This window comes from Eublepharis macularius, chromosome 18 (genome assembly GCF_028583425.1).
Source record: "Eublepharis macularius isolate TG4126 chromosome 18, MPM_Emac_v1.0, whole genome shotgun sequence".
NCBI classification, from domain to species: Eukaryota; Metazoa; Chordata; class Lepidosauria; order Squamata; family Eublepharidae; genus Eublepharis; species Eublepharis macularius.
In genome coordinates, this window is record NC_072807.1 from 38,685,671 (window position 1) to 38,710,760 (window position 25,090).

General features: G+C 47.6%; 1 protein-coding gene across 1 annotated transcript in view; it reads right to left on the minus strand.

Annotated features, from left to right (window-relative positions):
• ANXA2 (annexin A2) overlaps positions 1 to 24,801 on the minus strand; it is a 34,448-nt gene extending 9,647 nt beyond the window's left edge. Inside the window, exons 1-7 of the mRNA XM_055002232.1 lie at positions 24,741 to 24,801; positions 16,585 to 16,644; positions 14,989 to 15,088; positions 8,313 to 8,407; positions 5,118 to 5,231; positions 1,321 to 1,411; positions 291 to 370 (exon numbers count right to left, since the gene is read on the minus strand). Of these exons, the coding sequence (XP_054858207.1) occupies positions 291 to 370; positions 1,321 to 1,411; positions 5,118 to 5,231; positions 8,313 to 8,407; positions 14,989 to 15,088; positions 16,585 to 16,632 (528 nt within the window). The 5' untranslated portion in view covers positions 16,633 to 16,644; positions 24,741 to 24,801. The remainder of the gene's footprint in view (positions 1 to 290; positions 371 to 1,320; positions 1,412 to 5,117; positions 5,232 to 8,312; positions 8,408 to 14,988; positions 15,089 to 16,584; positions 16,645 to 24,740) is intronic.
• Between the last annotated feature and the right edge of the window lie 289 nt (positions 24,802 to 25,090).

Consider the following 25,090-nt stretch of genomic DNA (forward strand, 5'->3'; position numbering starts at 1 on the left):
GGTTCTCTGGATCCTTGGTTTTCAGGAAGGGGCTGTGGCTCAGTGGTAGAGAGCATGCTTGACACACAGAAGGTCCCAGGTTCGATCCCTGCTACCTCCAGTTAAAAGGACCAGGCAGGAGGTGATGTGAAAGACCTGATCCTGAGACCCTGGAGAGCTGCTGCCCGTCCGAGTGGACACGACAGACCTTGATGGACCAAGGCAACTTCATGGGACAAGGATCCATGGCGAGACAGCACAGGGAATTATAACCAACAGAGGAAAACACGGCCAGGTGCGGAGATCCATACCTTGGCCAGGGCGACCATCAGCTTGCGGAAATCGCCGGATGTGTCCGATATGATGTCCTTTTCCAACTCGGTCTTGTACACTGAAAAACAGATCGAATGTTCATTGGACGAGACCAACAGTCCACTTTTGCCTCTTCTGTACTGATGAATAAAAATACTGAATTGTTTTAGTCTTCTCTTTGTTTCTGAAGAAACTCAAAATAACAGTGCAGCTTAAACCAATACTTCTGAATGACAAAGGCTGGCCGCCTGGCTTGTGATATCAACCATTTGCATTCTGCAGACCACAGCCCAGGGGGTCCCCAAGACAAAAAGCAAGATTCCAGTCCTCAAGGATACACTCCAAGCCCAAACACACAATCAAAGCCTGGACAACTAAAGAACACTTCCTGCGGTCAAAGGTCAACATTGTTGTACCCCACACATCTCTCTGCCCCTTCCTGTGGTTTCAAGTGCCTCCTTCCCAGGCTTCACTGGCAGAAGGGACCCTCAGTGCCCCCGCCTAGGTCTTTCGCGTTCCTCCCCGTGAAAGACAGAAAAAAGATGGCAGTTCTGTTCTCATTCTGCCATGGGCAATGCCCCTACCAGCTTCCTCATTACCGGCAATATTCTCACGTACTTATTAATTTTAAAGGCCACTCAACCATCCATTATTAGCTTTGCAAAACCTCACCTCCTCTTAACTCTCACTACATTTAACTTTTCAACATTGAGAGACCTACGCCAACAACAGCGCGGCAAAGGAATCTGTGAGGCAGGGCGGCCCATAGCTTTCGCTGCGCCAAGCGGGAAGCTGTTCAGGAGGCCCACCCCAGCGTCATCTGCAACACAGCCCAAGATCCGGAGGCTGTTGCGTCGATGCCCCTAGAAACAAATGCCTCTCAGAGCAGCCACCTGCAGTGTAGCTGGCCCTGACCGCGTGCGGACCGCGGCGGATGATTCCTGAACTTGGAAAGATAACTCGGCACGCCTGCGTCTCTACCTAGAGGAGGAAACCCATGCAATCCCCTCTTTGGTCCAACCAACTTACTTTCTTTGTAGACTTTGTTAATTGTATTGAGCTCCTGGTTGGTCCGTGAGCAGATTATCTCAATCAGCGTCTCTTCGTCCGTCCCCAGTCCCTGAAAAGAAGGAAGTGAAGTGATTGACAGATATATTTAAAAAACCTTCTTGAACGGCTCACATTTTTAATCAAGGTGCAGCTCAAATGTTTCCCCGCCATTTCAACTGAAAGAAAAACAAACAAACAGGAAGGCTCTTCTCCACTTTGATGTCATGACTCTTTTGGATTTTAAATCTCACGCCAGAGGATGCACACGCCGCCACTCTGAAGCCCTCCATGTAAGATGGAAACCAACACAGCAGGAAAAAACACTCTTCTTTTCACGGCGAGTGCATTCTTGGAAACAACAACAAAGATGTCATTCCATTTGGCCATTTAATCACTGAGACTGCAAGCCCCTTAATGGCAAAAGTACGGACTGGCCTTTGGGGGGGGCGGGAAAGCCCACAAAAAAAAAGAGAGAGACATTTCATGAATAAATAAAACTGTACTGTGGCTTCTGACAAATCATCAAGGCCAATGGCTCTCTCTGCAAACTGAGGAAACTTCTGCTGCAGGAAGGAAACCATCAGGTTGTGCAACAAAAATGCACTCCTTTGGGCCTCCAAGAAGACTGAAGTGGCCGATCACCGATTATGGAATGGTTCTTCCGGGCTGCTAGTTTTCCCTAGTCACATAAACATACCTGGAGGGTTTGTTATGGACCAACCTGTAGGATTAGGTATATGCCTTTCTATACAATTGTGACACAGAAGTAGCACTACCCAGAAAAGGTGTGTAGGAAGGTGACCAGCGCAAATGCTGCTTCCTATACTCTGAACTGAAAACAGCAGCCAGAGCAGGTTTCTCATGAACCCCAGAAATAATCCCAAACCTGCTAACTGGATGTCATTTTAATCCGAAATGAAAATTAAATATTTTGTATTTTGCACCGAGTCCCTTGCACACACACACTCTTCCTGGAAAGTGTTTTTGCAAAAGTAAACCCCAATACTAGGCAACCTTTTAAAAACAGGCAAAGAAAACCCAACTCATTTATCTCTGCTAACTCTGAAGGATGAAACTGTATTTTGCACGACAGGCTAAAATTCAGATTTCACTCATTTTGAACAAGCTGGAGGAGTTCAAGGGACATAACGTTATAAAATATGTATTTCAAAGACTGATTTCATGATCAAAGTCAAGATTTAATCAGCAGGTTCCTCTCCGAGCTGCGCGGTGAACATAAAAACTGAATTCAGAAGTGTGACTTTGAACTAACGTTGAATTAACCGGGTGTAAAGTGTAAATCAATTATGAAGCTGTTAATACAATAAGAAAATTACTAACACACATGAAAAGGTGTCAGGTGTTAATTAAACTCTGTGGGAACTCGGACGACCCACCTTAGCCCAGCTAAAAGGATTCCTGCCGAAGACTGGGAAACGATGGTTGATTTGAGCGCCATTTGATTCCACCTGGCGTCAGCTACATATCAGCTCAAGCAGAATGTCAGGCCACTTTTAGGATGGTAAATATCACATCATGAAGAAGACTTGTTTTATGGGTCTCTTGTTTCTGTCATTTATAGTCCACCTTTCTCACTGAGACTCAAGGTGGATTGCGCAGTGTGAGATTAGTATGGGTAAATAGACACAAGTTCACAAAGACGTAGCATTAGTAGGAATCCAATACAACACAGTAGTGAGGTCTATAGTTCCTAACTCGTTAGTGGATAATCTGAGATCCCCTCTCTACAATACAGCCCTCCTATCTGAGTAAAAAGCCTATTTGAATAATTCGGTTTTGCATCGTTTGCGGAAAGCCAGGAGAGCAGGGAGTCTCCTGACCTCCTCAGGCAGGCCGTTCCACAGGGAAGGGGCCACCACAGAGAAAGCCCGTGCATGGGCTGCTGTTGAATTTTGCTCGAGAATTAGGTACATGATTGATCAATTAAGCTTCTTGAACCAAGGCACCCGTGTATTTTCCTTGCTTTAGCATCACAAAGAGTATTTTTTGCCTCAATAATGTATAAGTCTGTAGACAGAATGTAAAAAAAGAAAAGAAGGACAGCAATGAAAATGGAGCAAAGAAATACCAACACCAATTGTGGCTTACGGAATCATATAACTCTAAAATGGCTCGTTTCAAATGAAAACGGTGAAATAATCTAGACTCCAGATGATTCCGCTCTTTTCATTTGCGGTGAGCTATTTTGGGCTATTTTATCCTATCACGACTATGCTGGCCAAAGACAGAAGGGGGCAGCATTGGATCAAAACAAAACAAAACCTACGTAGTGCTAGTAGCAAGCACTAACAGGCCACCAGGAGGAATATCAAATAAGGCCAAGGAACCTCAAAAGGCCTCCACTGAAAGACTGGAGAACTATTTTCCACACTGCAGGTCACAGAAAAAGCCCAGGATGAGCTGAAGGAAATCTCTGCAGGAGTCTAGGATGTACTCAGGGCTGGGGTGGAAGGGTGAAGAAAGTCATGAGTTACACCAAAGGCTACAAGCATTGCCTCCTGTTTTGGGCCCAACTTGGCCCTGGCGAATAGCACAAGAGAAGTCAACAGGGGGGTCCTTGCTTGGAGTGACGAAATACTTTGAACCTGCCGCGAGCATTCTCTTAATTATTTAAACCAAAGTTTGTGAAGGGGAGGCTGGGGTGAAAGGGGGTGATACGGTGCCAACGGAAGTAGGGCAGAGTGGCATCTGCAGGCCAGGGCAGGCTCGGTACAGCAGAGAGTTGGGTGCACAAAACTGCAACAGACTTCCTGGCAGAATTTCTGGATATTTCATGAGATCCTGTTCGCTGTGTGTGGCATGCTGTGATTCTGGATGATGTGGGATTCTCTGAGGGGAACAGAAAGGAGTGGAGGGATCTTGATGCACTGGGAAAACCAGCTTGATTCATGAGAGGTTTTAAGAGGGAGGCACCTGGCTTTGATCCCATGCTGGGAACGATGACTCTTTGGTCTGACATTTTGTCGGCAGCCCAAACTGCTGCTGTCTCGGGCTGTTTTCACACATACTGGATAATGCACTTTCAAAGCACTTTCAATGCATTTTAGTGATTGTTGCAAGTGGATTTTCCTGTTTCATGCAGGAAAATCTAGTTACAAATGATTGCTGAAGTCCATTGCGAGTGCATTATCTAACGCGTGTGAAACCAGCCTCATTCGCGTACCATTTTCGTGCTGCATTTGTCACCGTTTTAACATCCTGCTGCTTTGAATGTGCTTGACTTCGATTTTTAAATATTATATTGTTGCTGGTTTTTCTTTGTGGAGAAGCGATCAGGAACAGCATCCTATTTGTAACTGAAAGGTGGGATAAATTTTCTTTAAAAGTTACAAACATGTGCTGTGCTAGACAATCCTATGCAGGTTTACTCAGAAGACCTACTTTACATAATGGGGCTTACTCTAAGATAATAGTGCACAGTACTGCAGCCTTACTTAACCTTGCTACCTGCGGTCCCTAAATGTTTTCAGCAATCAGCTCCTTGTTTTCAAACTTTTCTTAGGCATTCAGCAGATAATGCTTAAGGTCTCTCTTGTTAAAAAACTGGCTATCTGATGTTGCTGGTATTTTGTTTAGAGGTCTTGCTGTTTACAAACCTTACAGTGTTTTTAAATATATATATATTTATTGCCTTCTAATAATGTGATTGGGAATAGAAGTATTGCTGTAAGGGCAGAAGATCCATGAAATAAATAAGGAAATAAACCGGGCATCCTGCAGATCCCCCCAGCTCCCCCGCCTCCACCACAAGTTACCTTCATGGAACCTTTCAATTCAGAGGCATCATACTGGGCTGGCGTTTTCAAGAGGCCCAGAATAACAGCCTCCAGGTGACCAGAAAGGGCCGATTTCAAGGCCGCAGGCAGCTCCTGCACAAGGAAGAAAAAAAAGAGACCAACGTTTTACGGCTCAGTCCTGATTGTGCCCCCAAGCGGCTTAAGTTTTAGAAGTTTACTGTAGTTTTAAAAGTTTACTATATTTCTCCCAAAGTATAAAAGATAAACATGTTCCATTACAAAAAAAATTAAGCAGATACTTCGCTGTTCTCCAAATGACCACTGTAGATTCTTGTGTTAAATTTCTGCATTAAAAGTTGGCACAAGAGAATCTGTGCTTTAGCACTGCAAGTAATTTTGTAGGTATGAAGTTATTTTAAAAAGGTGTAATCAAATCTTAAGAGACTTCAACGTCTTCCATGAAAGGGGGGGAAATTACTTTAAAAGGTGGGTGGGGAGAACAAGCACAACATATAATTACAAAATCTGCAGAAATTCATTGTCTCCCCCATCCCATGAAGAGTCATCTAATGAAGACAGCCAGTGTGGTGTAGCAGTTAACAGCGGCTGACGAGGATCTGGGAGGACAAATCCACGCTCTTCCATGAAGCTTGCTGGGTAGCCTTGGGCCAGTCATAAGAACACAAGAAAAGCACTTCCGGATCAGGCTGGTGATCTATCTTTTCCAGCACTCGGTTTCACACCATGTCCAATCAGTACTCTGGAGTAGAGATGAGCACGAACTGAAATACGAACCAAAGTTCGTGATCAACCAGGCCGGTTCGTGGTTTGTGAACCGGTGGTTCGTCAGAGCCCATTTGTGATGAACCACCATGAACTTTAAGCTGGTTCATTTGGTTCGGTTTTTGGTTCGTCACTGCAGACAGCTTGGCACCGATCAATCAGTTTCCTAGGCAACAGGGGATGGAATTCCTGCAGACCTTCTGCTGACCTGGAAGTGGCCTTCTGCTGGCCCGGAAGTGACAATTTGCTGACTTGGATGTGACATTTTCACCGAACCAAATGAACCGGTTCGTGAACCGGGGGCAGGTTCATGAAATGCGACGAACCACGAACTGCACGGTTCGTTTTTTTTTCCGGTTCATGCCCATCTCTACTCTGGAGGGCCAACAACAGCGCATAGAGGCCGAAGCCAAGGGCTTTCCCTCCTATTATTTAGCGCCACAAGCAACTTGGTAGGTATGAAAGGTTTGCTGCTTCTGTGTATGGAGTCTCCATGGCTAGTAGCCACGGATGGACCTCTCTTCCATGATATGTCTAACTCCCTTTAAAGCCATCTATGCTGTGGCCATCACTACCTCCTCGGGTAGCAAATTACACAAATGTAATTACTCATCAAACAAAGAAGTATTGCCTTTTGTCTATCTTGGAACTAATGCCCATCATCTTTACTGTGTGCCATAAAATTCGAGTATTTTGGGAGAGGGAAAGAAAATTTTCTTTGTCCACTCCCTCTACCATGTGCATCATTTTATAAACCTCTATCATGTGCCCCCTTAGCTGTCTTTTTTTCTATTTATTTGTTTATGTTATTTATAGTCTGCCTTTCTCACTGATACTCAAGTCAGGTTACACAGTCCATCTTGGTTGCTCTCTTCTGTACTTTTTCCCAGCGTTGCAATGCCCTTTTTGAGATACGGTGAAAGAGTCTAGCACTCTCAGTCTAACCTCATGCTCAGAAGCACATGCAGGTACACCCGACAGGTGTGAGCGCAACACAGACCTGCAAAACCCATCCTCTGCTTTACAGCCTGCTGTATAAGAAGAGGCCATCTCTTCCAACTCCACAACTGAACTCTACCTGTGGTTTTTCCCCACTCTCTTTTATGTGGCCATAAAACGTCAATTACAGCAAAGGTTTGGTAAAAAATGCTGCAAGCGAACATCTTCCCCGTCCTTGCGAGCCAGCCTCCGCCTTTTGAATACATATTTTATGGGCACCTTTTCATCTATCAATAGACGCTCTGGATCACTCTGACAGGCAAAATGTCTGGCAATGATTCTACTGAACAGCAGAACTTCTGTTCAGCTCCGGTGCTTTATTGGCAGCGGATCATTCCAAATTAAAATGCATTAAGGCTCCCTTCTACCTTCTACTATGTGACTTTCCCATTCTTTTTATGCCAAGGATTTTGGCCATCAGTTAGTTGGGCTGTTTAGCCTAACAGAACTGATGCCGCAGATCAACTCAAGATCAAACACAAATGAGATGCAGAAAGTTCTGTGATCGAATCCTCAGCATTTTTTTTGCATTGTTAAATAGCAGCTGCCACTTTGACTGGGCCTGGGTCGGGTCACGTTTCCCCACTGTATTGTTTCCTGACCTCAAACGGAGCTGCTCTGTTGCCCCACGCGCTCCCCTCAATGGGGCTAACAGCTGCTCTGTGATCATTTGTGGTCAGGAAACAGAGGCACGGGGCAGAGGAGACCTAACCTCCCAGCCACTCTCTCCTGCTCCAAAGCAGGGGGCCTCGGGTCTGCTATTAATTAAGAAAGCCCCATCATGGATTAGTGTTGCACCCAGCTTGATCCAACAAGTGTGAGCCCTCAGGTCACATCTCACCAGGTGACCTCAGGCAAGCTGTAGCTGTACCAGCTTAAGCGCCCCCTCATCTGCAATACGGAGATCACAACAATAGCGGACCGTACCGGCCAGCTCATCTCACTGTGCCTGTGCATTTTCCACCCTATGTTGGAAGCAAGCTATGGATCAGACAGGCCTTTGGTCTGGCCCAGCAGGAACGTTCTTCTGTCTACAGATCAAGACAGGCAGCCGTGTTAGTCTGTCTGTAGCAGTAGGAAAGAGCAAAGAGTCCAGTAGCACCTATAAGACTCACAAAATTTCTGGTAGGGCATGAGCTTTCAGAGGAAGTGAGGTGCGGCTCACGAAAGCTCCTACTCTACCACAAATTTTGTGAGTCTTATAGGTGCTCCTGGACTCTTGCTCTTTTCTACTTCTGTCTACAGACAATGTTGCCATCCAGGGAGTGTTCCCTTTAGATGTTTGAGGCTCAGGCCTGAATTCACAGGCTGAGCCTGGGCAAGACGTCCTCTCTGTCTGTAACCTGCAAATGCTGCAAGCCCCATGACCCAACAGGAATGTTGATCATGGCACAGAAAGGACCTGAAGTAGCTTTGGGACTCCTACTGTACCTTCTTAGTTCTCCTCTGGAAGGCGAAGGCGATGTCTTGCCGCTGCTCATTGGAGCGGTTTGTCAAAATGTTGACGATGGTGGGCTCATCCACGCCTGCAACAAGAAAGGTAGTTCAGCGGACCACTGATCCCACCGCCTCCCGCACTCAAGAGTGCCGTTGCTGCAAATGTTAGAAAAATGAGCCAAGGTTTTTTTTAAAGGCACCCCAGTAATCAAAACAACAAACAATTGCATAAGCCATATTTTAAGCATTTCATTTAAGCTCAAGAATCCCAACAACCTTGTAAGGTAGACTAGCAATATTATATCTCCACACTGCAAGGCAAGGCCAACATTTTCAGCAGAAAAGGAAAGGTTTTCCGGAACTCTACCGGGCTGCAAGCAACTGATCATTTATTCAAACCCGGTCCCCTCCAGCAGCCTCCCTGAGGGTAGGAAAAACATCATGTCAGGTGGAACTTCATGACGCCTGCCTAGCAGTCACTTGCTCGAGGGGAAGTCTTAACTTGTAAGAATCTTTATCTGAGTATTTTCTCAGAATTATTTCTCCACCAAACGGCCTGGCAGGGGTGGCCCAGGACAGAATGTCCCCAATTATACCAATGAGAGTGGTGCTGACTATGAGAGGCAATTCAGGGGAGCCCGCTCACGCAGGGCCACGGGCTGCTCCCTCACATCAGCCTTTTTTGAAGTCACCACCCACTTCACTTCTTGATGTTAGAGACAGTGAAAAGAAAAGGAAAATCTATCCAGCGCAATTCTCAAGGCTAGGCTGGCGAGCCCTCTTCTGGACTGGTCTGTGTTTTCTTGCCTCAGAACATTTTTCAGAGAGGTGCGGCAAAAAGAGCTCCATCCCGAGATATGGAAACATTTCCAAAATGGGTGGCTGATAACCCTACAGCCCGGCATTTTCCATCAACTGTGGCCACCACGGAGAGACCTTTCGCCGGTAACCACCAGAACCAGCTTTCATGCAATGCTTCTGTGGTTCGCTTTGATTTTTTGTCCCGAACTGCTGTCACCGTTTCGTACTGCAGCCGTTTTCAATCTAAGCCACGTAGGTTTGGATCCTGTGCACCCATTCCGCCAATGGCAGCAAGGAGCCTTCCAGCGAAGCAAGGAGCGGAAGAGGCTCCTGTGCCAGCCGAGGAAGACGCCTCACACTGGGGGAAAGGAAGCACCACCGTCAAACGAGTGGATAGGCAGGATCCAGCCCCTTAAATCGGTCACAGGAAAGACAGGACACGACGCTGAGAGGGTGGCAAGATTTACAATGCAACCCTAAGACCACTTTCCTGGAAGTAAACTCCATTGAACAGACCTGCTTAGGATTGTTCTCTTAGTCAAGTGATTGGTGAGACGAATCTATCCAAAACACCTTGCTTGGCTAAAAAGGTGCAGCAGGGCCGTTTCCAGATGGCTTACCTGCCTCCGGAACGTCGCGCCATCTTGCGGGGAAAACACGAAATATCGCGTTTTCTCGCGCGAGTTTTGCATGACATCGTACAAAACTCGCGCGAGAAAACGCGATATTTCGCGTTTTCCCCGCAAGATGGCGCGACGTTCCGCAGGCAGGTAAGCCATCTGGAAACGGCCCAGGTTTCAAGGAGCTGCTTAACTGCAACACTTGGAAGGGACCTCCAAAGCCCGTGCTGATACCCTGGAGGGCTCCTCGGGTGGGGGGAAATGAGGCGGCACCCACATATGCCACCCTAGTCCTTTAGAAGAAAGGCAGAAAAAGAGATGGCTTTATATACCCCACTCTTCTTGGGCGCTATGGGCGGAATCCTCAACTTGCTCTCATACAACCCAGTCCCACGCTTCTCAACTTCAGAGTCTTCTACTCCAGTCTCCAGTTTCTATTGCCCCCTCCCTCCCTCCCTCATACATGCACATTCACCCCTTCGATGGCCAGAGACAGAATTTTTTGGTGCCGTTTTCTCCTGCGTCTGAAGAGCTGCAAGTCAGTTCATATGTTTATTGGCCTGGGATCAAGCAACTGCCTGTTTGTGGGAACCACGGGACGGAACATGACCCAGCAGGCTGTGGAGGGGTGGATCTCTCCAGAGCCAAGACAGGCAACAGTTTGGTATGCATGCCGCTGTGTGTTCCTCGAGAGAAGAAAGGCAGGATGGAGATATTATCAGCAAGACCTAGGATGCACAAAGACCCACTCACACTCTCTCTCTCTCTCACACACAAAAGATGGATTCAGGTGAGTAGCCGTGTTGGTTTGTAGCAGAAGAGCAAGGTTCAGGTCCGGTAGAAAGAGACTGACTAGATTTGCAGAGTATGAGCTTTTGAGAGTCTTCTTAGAGTTTTGAGAGCATCTTAGAGACAAACTAGATTTCCAGGGTACAGGCTTTTGAGAATGTCAAATGCCCATAACCTGGAAATCTAGTTGGTCTTTAAGTTATTGCTTGACTCTGAATCTCTCTCTCTCTCTCTCTCTCTCTCTCTCTCTCTCTCTCTCTCTCTCACACACACACACACACACACACACACACACGGAGGATCCTCTGAATTCCGTTTTTCCCATTTCAATTAATTTAATAAAATTCACAATTCCCAACTAAGAAAAAAAAATCCAGGCAACATCTGAAAGCAGTTAAGCAACAGCTGCCAGCTGTGTGTGTGTGTGTATGGGGGGGGGCTTGGAAAAATCACGCAGAATACGAGCAAGAACAGTGAGTGTTTCTGTTCCCGAGATCTGCCAAGCTCAAGGAACATGCCTGTTCATTGCTCTGGCATTTCACAAGGGGGAAAGAAAGAAAACCGCTCAGCTTGCATTTCAGGGCAAGAAGACACCGTAGGCAGGATGCTGACTCATAGCTGCCGAGACAGGGGTGGGGCAGCGAGCAATCAAGAATGGACCTGGGCTTCTTTTATTTCATTTTCTCTTGATGTGGGGGGGCTCTCTGGCCAGCCTACCTACACAACTGCAAATTCCCAGCCATCCACGCCAGGGGAAGTCAGCGGCATTCTCTCCCTCCTGGATTGGTTTGGCTTTTCCTGGTTTTTAATGGCTTTTGTATCAGAGTGCAATTTTCCAGTCCTGCTGGGCACTTGGGTGCACAGAGCAAATAAACATGCCGTGCGTTTCTGTTTCCCCCTCCCCTCCGCACTGCCCGTGGAGTTCTCACTAGTTTTGCTGTCTCATGGTCCATCTGGGCTATTGGGGTAGAGAAGTAGGGTTGCCAACCTCCAGGTGAGGCCTGGAGATCTCCCAGAATTACAACTCATCTCTAGAAGAGAGAAATCAATTCCCTTGGAGGAAATGACTGCTTTGGAGGGTGGCGCCCATGGTATTATACACCCTGCCGCCCACTGAGTTCCCTCACATCCCCAAACCCTGCCCTCTCCAGGCTCCACCCCAAGCCACTCCAGGCTCTACCCCCAAATCTCCAGGAATTTCCCAACCTTAAGTCAAAGAGTGGCAGCATGCCCTCTGTGACCAACAGAGCTATCCTGGGACAGCTCCAAAGAGGTGTGTAACTGCAGCACTGATCTGTTGCAACCTCTGGGGACCCCCAGTACCAGATGCACAACTGCCAAATCTTCTGCCACAGATTATATTTAACTGTTCCTGACATGCCACCTCCCAACATGAATTGCTAACTTCTAAGAATCGTGGCTCATCTGGAGAAAGCTGCCGGTATGAGGGGACAGGATTCACTCATGACATCACAAGACACAGGTCCCGGCATGCTGGCACTCTGTGCTGTAATGGAAGACATTTGCATGTCTGAAAACATGCAGCACACACACCTATGAGCTGCAGCCAGTTGCAGTTCCCAGGTGAGCATTGCCCAAGTGTGCAAATGTCATTTTAAAAAAAGGTATGGCGGACCCACAATGGAGATGCAAAGGGGAGCTGCCCTGAAATGTGGATGCAGAAAATAACTTTTGCAATTGCTACGCAGAAAGACTCCAGTGGAATTAAGCCCTCACTCCAGCAGGTCGTGCCATCTCTTCTGGAAGGAACTCTGTTGCCACAGGCTTGTGGAAGAGCACCACAGGAATGCACCCCACCGATCCCTGGCCAATCCATCGTGGACGATTCCAGGTTCCTGTCTGCCCACAAATAACTATTCCACAGAGCTCACATGAGGCCTTGCAAATTTTAGACATAAAGAAGGGGGAGCATTACAGCAGCACAGCTTCAGTAGGGTCAACTTCTGCATCTAATCTGGGGGGGGGGGCTGGGCGAAATCCCTCTAGAGCTGGACCCCCCTCATACAGCTTAGTTTAATGGAAGCTGATCACTAGAACAAAATTGGGCCTCAAATCTATCCTAAACAGGGAACGTTTATTATGACTTTGCATTGTATTATGTATTAATAATAATAATAATAACATTTGATTTATACACTGCCCTTCAGGGCAACTTAACACCCACTCAGAGCAGTTTACAAAGTATATTATTATTATCCCCACAACAAAATCACCCTGTGAGATGGGTGGGGCTGAGAGAGATCTGAGAGAGCTGTGACTAGCCCAAGGTCACCCAGCTGGCTTCAAGTGGAGGAGTGGGGAAACAAACCTGGCTCTCCAGATTAGAGTCCTGCCGCTCTTAACCACTACACCAAACTGGCTAGAGGAAGCACGTAAAACATCTTTCAAAAGGCACTCACACCTTTGACTAGAATCACAAAAGCTTATTGTGAACAGCTACCACAGTGTTCCTAACAACTACTGCAGAAAAGACCTGCCTCCCTATGATTCGGCTGTAAACATAAAGTTCTGTCATGTGCCAATGGTGTACACCTCTGATTCCCAACTCGCTGCTGGCATGGAAAGAATGAGTTGAGGAAGGGGGGCTCCTCATGAGAAAGGCTTTTATACGCGTTGCAGGCAGTGGTTTTTCAGCCATTACCATGCTGTCTCAACATCACCAATCAGAGATGTGGCCTCCCAGAATGTAATCTGACACACTGCAAATCTAGGTTGGCTTAAGCTGGACTGACCACAAAGGGTCAGTCCAGGTTGCACCACAAAACTCATGATTACTCCCTGGCACAATGGAAAGGGGGCGACTGTGAGAAATTAGAAGGTATCACATGCTCATTTGAGTGAGAGAAACTGGAGGTGCAAAAAAGGAGCACCTGGTTGGCTGATACGAGACAGTCCTGTGTCTGTTCATGCCCGTGCTGTCCTTTGAACCTGGGAATGAAAGACTGAAGGCACCCAGCTCTTGGCATGCTAGTACCAGCCTGGCAAGGTCTGGAAGCCACTCCCTGAAACCTGAAAGTTCATGCATTAAATGAGGAAATGTCTGCGGCAGGATGACCCAGAGAAAGCAAAAAGCGGCTTCTCGGGGGCTTGCACACCTCCTGCATGTATTTCAAAGCACTCCAAAGGCTTGAATTTCATTTCATTTCCTAGCTCTCATGGTTGTTGAAACCTCTGACTCCAGCAGCGGGATAATCATAACCCACGTTTCCCCCTCCCTCTGCTCTTTTCTGGCACGTTGCTCGAAAGGAGCCCAGCAGTGAAATCCTAAGCAGAACTACACCCATCTAAGCCCATCTGGAAGTCAAATGGAGTTAGAAGGGTGTAGCTCTGTTTAGGCTGGCACTGCAAAGCACAAAGGTGCGCTTACTTTGTGGGATGTGGATTTTGTTGCCAAAGGCACGACAGGTGCAGCGGCTGCAGAAAATTTCAAAGTGCAATTTCTCCCTGAGAAGTTTCAGGGGTACTAGTTTTCCTAAAATGTGTTCTCTCTCATTTGTTAATAAAAAAAAATCAGCTGCGCACTTGGAAAACAGTCCCACAATGCAATTGGACAGCTCCCTGATACTTTGTGTGTGTGTGTGTGTGTGTGTGTGTAAAGCGCCGTCAAGTCACAACTGACTTATGGCGACCCCAGCAAGGGGCTTTCAAGGCAAGGGAGAGAAGCAGAGGTGGTTTGCCAGTGCCTTCCTCTGCAGAGTCTTCTTTGGTGGTCTCCCATCCAAGTACTGACCCTGCTTAGCTTTCGCGATATAACAAGACTGGGCTATTCCCTCCTCTGATACTTAGTAATGCTTGCTTATTTACTGAAGACATTTGGTTAGGCTTGAGATTCACTGGTAAATACTAAACTGAATGAAAAGCATCCTTGTGGTTGGGAAGGGAGAAGAATCAGCTGCTGCAGGAGAAGAGAAGCACCCACTGCCCCCATTAGCTCCCCAACATGTGAAGCTAAAAGCCACAGCGAACAAAACAGCCTTATAGCACCTCCTATAAACTTCAGAGGACAGCACCCTCTTTGCCTCTTCCGTGCACCAGTTCCACAAGGCGGGAGCTACTTCGGAGAAGGGAAAGGTTCTAGTAGTAGTCAAGAGCACAAACTCAATAAGGGAGCAGCCAGAAGGTGAAAGCTAGAAGCTCACAACTGGCGCACAGGGGAATACGGGGAGGGAGCGTCGTTCACCTGTGTGGGTCCTAGGCCACACAAAGTGCTTTACAACTCTTGATCAGCCCCCTGAATTGAACTCAGAACCAATTTGGCAATCAGGCAGCTGTTTGAAAACAGTCCAGATGTGCTCCTGTTGGCTCTTGACAGTAAATGGGAAGCTCCATTCGGGATCAGTTGCAATTTCAGGGTTGTCTTCAAGGGCTGCCCTACATAGCGGCCAGCCACAGAAAATGACAATTGCTAATATAGAAGGAAGGGGCTTTCCCCAACAAACCTTTGGTCTTGATAGCTGTTTCTATGGCCATAGCGTCTCTATCCGCATCGAAGTTCGGATATGACCTGATGGTGGCATAGGCGCTCGGAGCAACAGCATGCTAAGAAGAGAAGGATGAAGACACAATGTCAAAGCTTCGCCTTTCTGATCGGCTGCCCGTTACAAAGCTCAACAATTCTTGCATAAGAAAAAAACCCTCACAAATATCAGAAAGGGAAACAGAACATCTTGCTATGGGGGCTCTGCTTTGCAGCGGGCCACAGAATTGTGCCTTCCACAACCTGACCCACAACCTGCTTTCTCCATCATCTTGGCAGGCTGTGGTCTCACAAGGTTGTTGTGAGAATTAAATGGAGAAGGGCCATAAGGCATTCTGAGGAGAAAAGTGGGTATAAAATGATATATACAAATAATTATCTCATTGACGACGTACTAACCTGTCTGATTTTGCTACTTTCACGTTTTGCATTTTTAATAGTTTATTTTCTTCTTCCATTTTAAAATACTGGTTTGTCTTTTTAAAATTTGTCTGCAAGCCGCAGATATTTGAACACAAAAAGCAAAAAAATCAACACGTCTGTTTCTTCTAAGAAGAAAAACAGCCAAATATTGTGCAACGTATCCAGTGAGAAATAAACGCCGTTTCCCCCTCTGGCACTCCTGCTAAGGACAACTGAGATGCCAAGCAAGGCAGCGCACCAGAGCCGGTGTAAAGACAAAGAGTCCACTTGGAAGTTCCCCTCCCTACAGGACTACTTCCGGTGCAAATTTAAGTCCATTGCATCTTTAAATGTAAAGACAGGAAATAGAGTGGGAAAAGCTCCAAAGGGGCGGCTTTGCACTTCTGGTCTGACTTGTTCAACGGGTTATTCAAGGGCAGGGGCAGAGGCCCCTCCTTGGAGAATCCGGGCCTCCAGGTGGGAGGGTGTAAACACCTTTAAAAAACAAGAGCAACCAGACGCACCCCTCCTCTTCTATAATCCCACCTCTCTGGGCCAAGCGGGAGACTGGCCTGCAGCCACCCCTTGCTAAGCACACAATTTTCCAGAAGAATCTGCCCGTTTTCACTGCCAAAAATAACAGCAAGTGGAAAAGTTAAACACACCCATGAAGGAACTGGTGGGACAAAAAGATTCCTAAAACAAAGTGCATTCTTTTACCACTGAACATAACATGCTTGGGAGTTTTCACTTGGGCAGGAATGGCTGAGGTTAGCCCTTAAAAGTGAGGTTTCTCCAAAATTTGGTGAGAATTTTTTTTTTTTATAAATGATAATAGAGGACTAGAATATGCAACATTACCTGCTCTTAGAAGGGACCCCTGCATGAATCACTGTTCAGGGCACTAACACATGCAGAGATGCAGTGGTAGCCCTCCTTTGCACTGTGACTTCACACACAACGCCATCAAGTCCAGAAATATTCAGTCTTGGTCGAGGATGGCTGCACCCTTCTGGGTTTATTCAAGTTAAATGATGGAGAGATGACACTTAAAAGGGACAGTCCATGTTCAAACACATCTGTGCAAATCCACTCTTGGGTGTAATTAAATAGAAGGGGAATAAGAGAAGATTAAAACACACTGAAAGATACTTACATCCCCCTCTAGGGTCAGCTTGCTTAATATTTCGTGGACAGTCGACATCTTGAAAGGAAACTGGAAGGAAACAAGAAAGATTTCATGGAAATCGGTTCCTTAGTCATCCAAATTGGTAAAGGCTGCTTCAGGAATGTAACAAAACAAAGTAACTAAGAGCCACAGATTTTAATTACAAGCTAAGCTGTATTTGTCAGTTGGTGGAATGCTTAAAAAAAACCAAGCAAGTAATGTTGTATCCATTATTCCTGTGAACATGAGCAAGGATTTGTTTCCAAAGGGTTTGGGATGCTGGATTGAATGGGGATAACGGGAAGAAAGTGGAAGAATGTATTCACAATGGGTAAGACAGAGTTAAGAAAATTAACCATGTTAAAAAAAAAACAAGAGGACATTACCCCGCTAGCAAAGCGATCAAGGCAACCTCAAGCGATTAAGACACACAGGAAGCAGTTCTGGCCAAGACAGGCTTATCATTGCCCAAGGAATGCTTTTTATTATATTCCTAAAACTCCAGGCATCTAGGCTGAAACTTCATATCAGGGGGGAAAATGCTCCAGTTATTTACCGAAGGAAACACAAAGGACCATATCATCAAAACACTACTCTGAACAACAATGCCAAGGAGTTTGCCTTTCTCCTCCCAGACCAGAACTGTAAACTTTGGTTTAATTGTGATTTGCACAGTTCTGATTAGGAGGGGTGGGGAATCACAAACCGTAGCTTGCTGGCTCAGAAGAATTGGCAAGCTAGTCTTAGCTGACATCCAGGCAGCGTGCAAGATGGAGTTCTGGCGTTTTATTCTGAACTAAGTCTCCGAACAAGCAGTCAGGAAATCTTTTAGACTGCCGAAGAGTACCTCATGAGAACAGGTCTGCAACAGTGCTTGAGAGAGAGAGAGAGTCCCTCGATGTCCAAAGATAATTTACAGAAGCACTGAAGGACTTTGGCCTGCAATATCAAAGTTATTGGCAAAACAGCAAAGAATCTTGGTCCGTCAAAAGACACCACCCAGCGTGCAGATTTCAACTTCTTTTTTGCCCACCCTATTTCTTTTGTATTGTGGAGGCTTTAGCCACTGGTGGGCTGGGTGTGAGTTTGTGGTGTAAAGCAACTGGAATCAGAGGTAGCTGCTTCAAGAAGGGCGTCGTTCAGGAATGTGGGCAGCACCGTTGCATTCCTGGAGACCAGGCATGAGAACGGAACTCCCAAATTCTTCCAGGTTAGAAAAATTATTTCAGTTCCCAGGCAGCTTCTGATAAATGATGTTCCACAGGGCCCCACACCCAAGGCACGTGCCCAGAAAGAGGGAACGGTGCGACTCCGCAGAGGTGCAGGAAGCACGGATGAACACATGGCAGGTGGTAGAAGGCACTGGGAGACAGCGTGGCAACCACTGACCTTGCACACACACACGCACAGTTGTGAAAAGGCACCTTGAAGTCCAACCCTGCTGCACATACAAGCTTCACACTCATGCACATCTTCCTCCCCTCGTATATCCTGGTTGTCAGCAAACCCCAGCTGCCGAGCTGTCTAAACTAGTCAACTATGACTTGCAGTTGCCCTCCAAACTAAGGCTTGATCGCCATTTGTATTTCTGGTTTGGAGGGAGGGGAACCGGTGATTGCTGGTTCAGATGCGACAGCAAAGCAGAATACCTGTACAGCACACCTGAGATCTGAGGCCAGCTTGCCCAGGTTCTGTTGAAAAATCCTTCTCTGCTGGGAGCGAAGCTGAAAAACTCTCTGGAAAGAGTTTTAAGTGACAGACAGGTTTTGGGCCTCCCTCCCTGGCCAAAGGACTGTTGGTATCCTCTTTACTAGCCTTTCACACCAACGTAAAAACTCATCAGTTTGTGGGGGGGCTCATGGAAATAACAGGGATGATGACCCTTGAGATTTTCTGTTTTTAGTTATGTATTATGGAATTTAATCTGTTGCATTTAGTGATGTGGATAGAATGGTATTATGATCTTTGAGGATCACAGATGTGAAAGTTTTAATCTGCTTTTTTAAAAAACTCTCATGACATTTTCTAGGATTGCAATTGTGTTGCTTGCTCTATCTATTCTGTTCTTTGGCTCAGTGTGCTATAAGCTGCTTTGTGTGTTTCAAACAGCAAAGTGGGGTACAAGCTGAGAAAACAGCTTGGCCAGCCTCCAACCCGGAAGTGCAGGGCAAGGGGGAATGGAAAGAGGACTCACACCAAACCAAGCCCACACCTGAACCACCTTCCTACAAGAACCAACCCACAGTATTCTCAGAGAACCTGCACGTGTGGACATTCAGACAAGCAAGGTGCTGCATTCAGGAGTTCTGAAATTCCAGGTAAGGAGGAACACTGATGGCACTTTGCACTGAAAGGGGTTACTTCTCATTTCGCTGCCTGTCTAATAACAAACGGTGCTCAGATCTTGCTTAATTTCCATTAAGACAGCACTTGCGCAGCTGAAAACGAGTCCACAATTCTGGTAAACAGTGGAGGGTTCTGCGTGCATGGGGACAGGTGTGAGTTGAATCTTCGAGCAGTCAGAAGGACACCTAAGCGATCGCAGAATTCAGAGGCAACCCACAGGTGCTCCTCTATGCTATAACTTCCAATTTCAAAAACCTTAGGTGGTCCTTTTAAAATTATTACATCAGCATAAATGTTCATTATGGAAAAAGAACCCCCCCCCCATTAATCACTGCAGAAAGAGCCACCTTAGAGGAGGAATTGCAACTGATGTCTCATGCGATAGGGAATGCTTCGTCTTAAATGCCACCTGCCACCTGTAGTCTTTGTAGGTAATTACATTAAGATTTTTTAAAGAACTTTTGCCCAGTTAACGAGGCTCCATTTCAACAGATCAAAAACAATTACTTGATTGAGCCTTTAGTTAAAAGTTAAACACTGCAGCCATAGGTAACATACATTCATTTTCAAAGTTACGTCTACAGAGGAAGATCTTGAAATTATGGGAAAATTGTAATATAAAGTAAATTGTGAAAGAAAGTGAAGTAGGAAAATTAAAATACAGGTAATTCAACACACCAGCTTGGGAAGAAGGTGGGTTGAAAATGTTTAAGAGATGCAAACTTTTTTCCTAAACAAACCTCAAGTTTCTAGTCCTTCTAGTTGTCAAGATACTGAGGAGAAAGGCGGGATATAAACGCAGTTAAATCAAAAATATTCTAGAAAGTAAAGAATGCTCGATGAACTTTCAGAAGCCAGAGGAATGATTTCAGGACCTTATATATCGCCTTTGTCTCCCCCAAAATAATAGTACTTAATTAAAACAGATTCTGGCTGCAGCTGTGGGTTAACTTTTTAATTTATTTTTAAGCAGAGGAAAAACCCACACAGTGCCCATAACTGAAACATGCCACTATTTGTCGGTTGAAAAAAAAAAAAGCGCATCAAAGCCGCAAACAAATCATCTCTGAACAGACATTTTAAAACCCATTTGCAAGGAAATCTTGTTGCCTGGCCCTCTAAACGCAACAGCTGCATCAAGAGCTGAAAGAGACTGCAATAAAAATAGTTTCATCTCGAGCACCTCAAGCACCAGCCGATTTGAAAGAGCTCCGTTACTAAATCAAATAAAAACCACATTCAAACAGGCTTGTTGGGAGGGGAGGGAGGGGGGAGCCTGAATCTGGCCCAGCACACATCCTCCCTTGTACAGCCGAAACTGGAATGTTCACTGGGTTGCCACACAACACCGTAGAGACGAGAGGCCAATCAGAAGCAGCGTTCAGGGAGGGGCAGGGCGGGGAATAGGGGACAGGAAAGGATCCTGACAGCACCATCTTCGATGGAGAGCAATCTTTGACCAGGGAAGAGAGGTCACAGATTGCTAAGCTATGTGGCAGCCATTATACTGTGAAATTGCAGAAAGTTCAAAGAAGGGATTGGGACGCTGGTAACAAAGGCTGAGTTTTCAGCCAGTACAGGTTACTGGTCCTCATGGGTACGAAAATGAATTTGAAACAGCATGATGTTAAGAGTCTAGAAAGCTTAGACGGGAAAGGGGACTGCAATCCTTGACTTGGGGGTCAATGGCTTCCAGTGTCACATCACGTCACACCCAGATTTTGATGAGAGATTCTGACCATTTTTATCTTCACAAGAATTCTGCCAAGTAGGGACAGGTCTAGATCACCCTCTATGCATGGATGAACTGAGATTGGAATCCAGGTCATCTCATGTGTGATCATTACATGAAACCACGGCTCTCAACATGTCTCCATATTGGCTCACTTTCAATGGTGGGGGCCCTCCGATTTTGTCAGAGCACACTCCAAGCGAGACACTCCCTACCAAAGTACCTTGTGAAGGCAAAGAGAGTTCTGGATTTCGGGGTTTGCGTTGGCTTCTTAGGCAGAGTTGACCCAAGGTTCTCAAACAGGGGAATCCACCATTCATGGTGGAGGAGGAAAGTGCCATCAAGTCATAGCTGATGTGTGGCGACCCCTGCTGGGGTTTTCAAGGCAAGAGACATTCAGAGGTGCTTTTCCACTGCCTGCCTCTGCAACTCTGGTCTTCTTTAGAGCTCTCCCATCCAATTATTAACCAAGGCCGACCCTGCTTAGCTTCTGAGATTTGATGAGATTGGGCTTGGGCTTGTCTGGGCTATCCATTCATTGCCACCCCCAAAAGCCATCCAAGTATCTCTCTCTCTCTCTCTCACCCACCCACTAACACACACACACACACACACCATGCGGCATCTTCTCTCCCAAATTCTGAGCCATTCTTGGGAGAAATAGCCTTTCAAAGGCTGGGGACGAATTTTGTCAGTCGCAGTCAACCGAGAGAGCCATCCAGCTCCTGGCGAGTGCTGTCTAGGCGTGGCCGTTCCCACTTCTGCTGCTCACAACAGAGGGTGTTTCCCAGTGTCAGAAGCCTCTTAAAGGAGGATGGAATTCCTCAGCCCCCAGGGACTGGCTCTTACCAACTCAAGCTGGGTGTGGCCATGGAGGAGGCAGGCGAGAGAGTCAGAGAGGAGGCAGAGTGCCCCAGAGAGTCGCCACGGAGAAACACCCAACCTCGACCCACGCAGAAGCCCTTCTCTAACCAAGCCGGGCTGTTTATAAAGTTCTTCATTTCAAATAAGCCTGCACAGGAAGGCCTGCAAACGGAACCCGCAGAAGTAACACCGAAAGGAAATGGGGCCAAGCCCTACGGCAGATCTTAATTAACTTCATCAGGGCATAAGAGAACAACCAGTTTTTCTGCAAATACTTGGAAAGCGTCCTTTGGGGGACCACATTCTGCAGCCAGAGTGGGAAAGTTCTCCTGGCCGAGCTAGGCCAGCCTCGATAAAGAACATGCTCACCAGAGGCACCTCCTGCCCCCGGGGTGCCCTTCCACTGTGGTTTCGCTCCACCGGGGCCTTCACAAGGTTTCCTATCTGCACAAAGTATGGGTTAATGGCTTCTTTGCAAAGGGCACAGACTACACAGAATGGAGGAGTGCACACATCATGCGGCACCAACAGCTGGAGTACCAGGGCCAAAGCTGGCGCTCCAAGCGGTGCGCTCTGTTCCCTTCACTGCCACCCTAGAAGCAAAGGAGGTTTAGAGAACTGGCATCGCTGACAACAGAATTTGCCAGAAGATCCCTGGCAGGGAAGTCGCTGGCTGCGCCGTTCTGTGCTGTTGGCTCAAAGGGTCAAGATATGCTTTAAATACATTGAATAAAACGAGAGCTGCTGACCAGAAGGACATACACTGGGATATTCAAAAAGAGAAGCTATTATCTGTTGGTTTTGCTATATCAGACCACATTCATTGCAGCATAAGCTTTCAGGGGCTAAAATCCAACCCATTTTGTCAGTTAACCCTCAAGCCGGAGTAGCAGGGGTGAGGGTGTAAAATAGCTCCCCTCCCAATTTATATGCACAAGACTGTATTTCTGGGTGTGAGCCTATGTTAGAAGATTTATCATCCACGGAGGGTTTATATAAGATGTTCTTCTGCAGGCAAAATTAATATTTCCAACATGTATGTAATTAACCAGATTTCTGGCATATACAAAAATCATGTTCTGGCAACTTAGGAGCATTTATATCTGCACACACAAACAAATGCGCTCCTGCTGTAGCATAATTAAGGGTAAAAATTACCCAGCGCTCCACACTATTCAATTTGTCAGACCTAAGAAAACTGATGCAAGATTCTCTGCTCTGAAATGCAAAGCCAACATTGTAGGAATCTCTTCTCACGACCAGCCCAGGATTCCCATAGCCCAAAAGACAGACTCTAAATGACATACAGTTTGGATTAAAATTGGGTAGGGCCCTCTCTAAAGCTCTATAAATGTCCATATAAATGAACAGGAACTCCTCAAGAGTAAATGGGGCTTACTTCCAAGTAAGCTGATTCAGAATTACATATTTTTTCCATAAATGTTAAAAAAATCCCACCAAACAGGACCCGGTGTTTGAACAAGCCTTGCAAAAACAATTCTACCAAGTTCTTCAGTGCACAGTGCGTTATGAGCACACCACCTACCTACCCAGGCGAAGTTATTTGTGATCCACCTCCCATTTACAAATGAAAAAAAACCCTCTCTCCCTCCTTGCCTGGAGATAATTCTTAATTTGCCACAGCTATTGACAAACCTAGGACGAACAACAAAACATATTTAGTTTGCTGCACTACAAAGAAATCTTGTGGCTTGTCAGATGCTAGTGCTAGTAGCAGGCAAACCTTTTACAATAATCCAAATTCTCCTTAACAGAGAACCAAAAGGGTGTGGTTTTCCCAGCCTACATTAGTGTAAGACTTGCTACAACATGTACTGCCAAGTGTGTGCTGGGGGGGAACCAGGGAACCCAACTGAACATGTCCTAAGAGGAGAGAGATGTTCGACGGAAAGGCCACACCCAATATCTGCATTGCAACTGGAAAGGCCCCAGTCAGGCTTCTTCTTTTCGCAGCGAGCAGTTGCAAGCCAGGAAAAGGGGAACGCGTCCAACATGAATCACTGCATTCGTTTGTGGCCAGTTGTGCGTTTGGCAGGCTGGATTCCAAAGCTCCCACACCCCATTTTCAATCCATGACTCCTACACATTTTGGAATTCCCTGGAAACGACGCGGCCCCATGCACCAAGAAGGTCTCCTGCGTAAGCCCCATGGAAATGGAGCTGCCGCAGGAGAACTTCTCCTGGCATGGGGACCAAACACACCCGGTTGCGGCTTTTAAAACAGAACTTCACCAACTAGGGGGCCAGATCCTTCCTCACGGGGAAGGGCCAGGGTTGATGCTCAGGGAACAGATGGGGGCCTAAGAGGCTGAAGACCAGCGTGACGGGGCAGCCTGCGGGCATTTTGACAGCTGGCCATGGCAGCTTTCTGGACAAAGAATAAGATCAAAAGCAGGCATTTCTGTTGATACATGGAGGCTTTGGGGTGCCACAGAACTCTTTCCCAGGAAGGGGTGCCTCCTTCCCCTGCAGAATTGGGAGTCCTTAGGGACTTACACCCTGAAAATCTTGGCCTCTAACCTGCCACTGGACTCAATTCTTGCAGTTCTACTACAGACCAACACGGCTACCTACCTGAAACTGTCTCCCTAACCTGACCACGGAGCTCCGTGTTACCCCCAATGGACCCCTAAAAGAAGACATCGGTCGCAAATGGGATTTCCGGGCCCCCTTCCACTGGGCAAAGGGATGGGCAAGAGGCAGCAGACACCGAGCAAGGGCAGCAGGACTGGGGTCCAGGGGCACCCTGGAGACCACGAAGATTGCGCAGGGCGTGAGCTTGCGAGAGCTTCAGGCGCCGAGAGCGCAAGGCCGGAGGCAGCCGAGCGGCGGCGCAGGGCGTGTCCCGGTCCAGGGCGCGTTTGCAGGCGAGCAGACCCGGGAATCGCCCAGGCGCCCCTCCTGCACCGCCGCGCCTGGGCGTGCAGAAGCGGAGAGAAACTCCCGAGAAACTTTCCGGCGGGGCCAGCCGAGCCTGCGCCCGCTTCCTCGCGAGTAAGGCTGCGCCGCGTACGGCCGGGCTGACTCCTGCGGAACAGCGTTGGGGGGGCGGGGGGATGCCGGAGGACGAGCGCCGAGGGCCAGCGGCGGCCACCGGGGGCCCGTCCCCCGAGGAGTCCCATGGCACGCCAGGGCGCGACCCCCGAGCCCGAGACGGGCCCCGCGAGGCAGGGCGACTCACCTCCGGGGCGGCGGCGGCGTTGCAGCGGCGAGTCCGGGCGGCGCAAGAGCGAGAGGCGGCCGGGGCGGGGGTTTTGTGGCGGCCCGCAGGCCCCGCCCAAGCCCAGCCCGGCAGCGGCTCCCTCTGACTCAGCCCGGCCGCCGCCTGCCAGCTGCCGCCGGCGCCCGAGAGGAGCCGCCGAGGGCTCGCTGCACTTCCCGGCCGCGCACAACAGCCCGCAGAGGTAGGCGCGGGCCGAGCTGGCCCGGCCGGGACGCCCTCCCGCCACGGCGCAAGGCGAGGATGCCGCTGTCCACACACGGGCGCCTCGGCAGGAGAGCTACCTGCCCCCAAACACCTGGCTCCCCTGG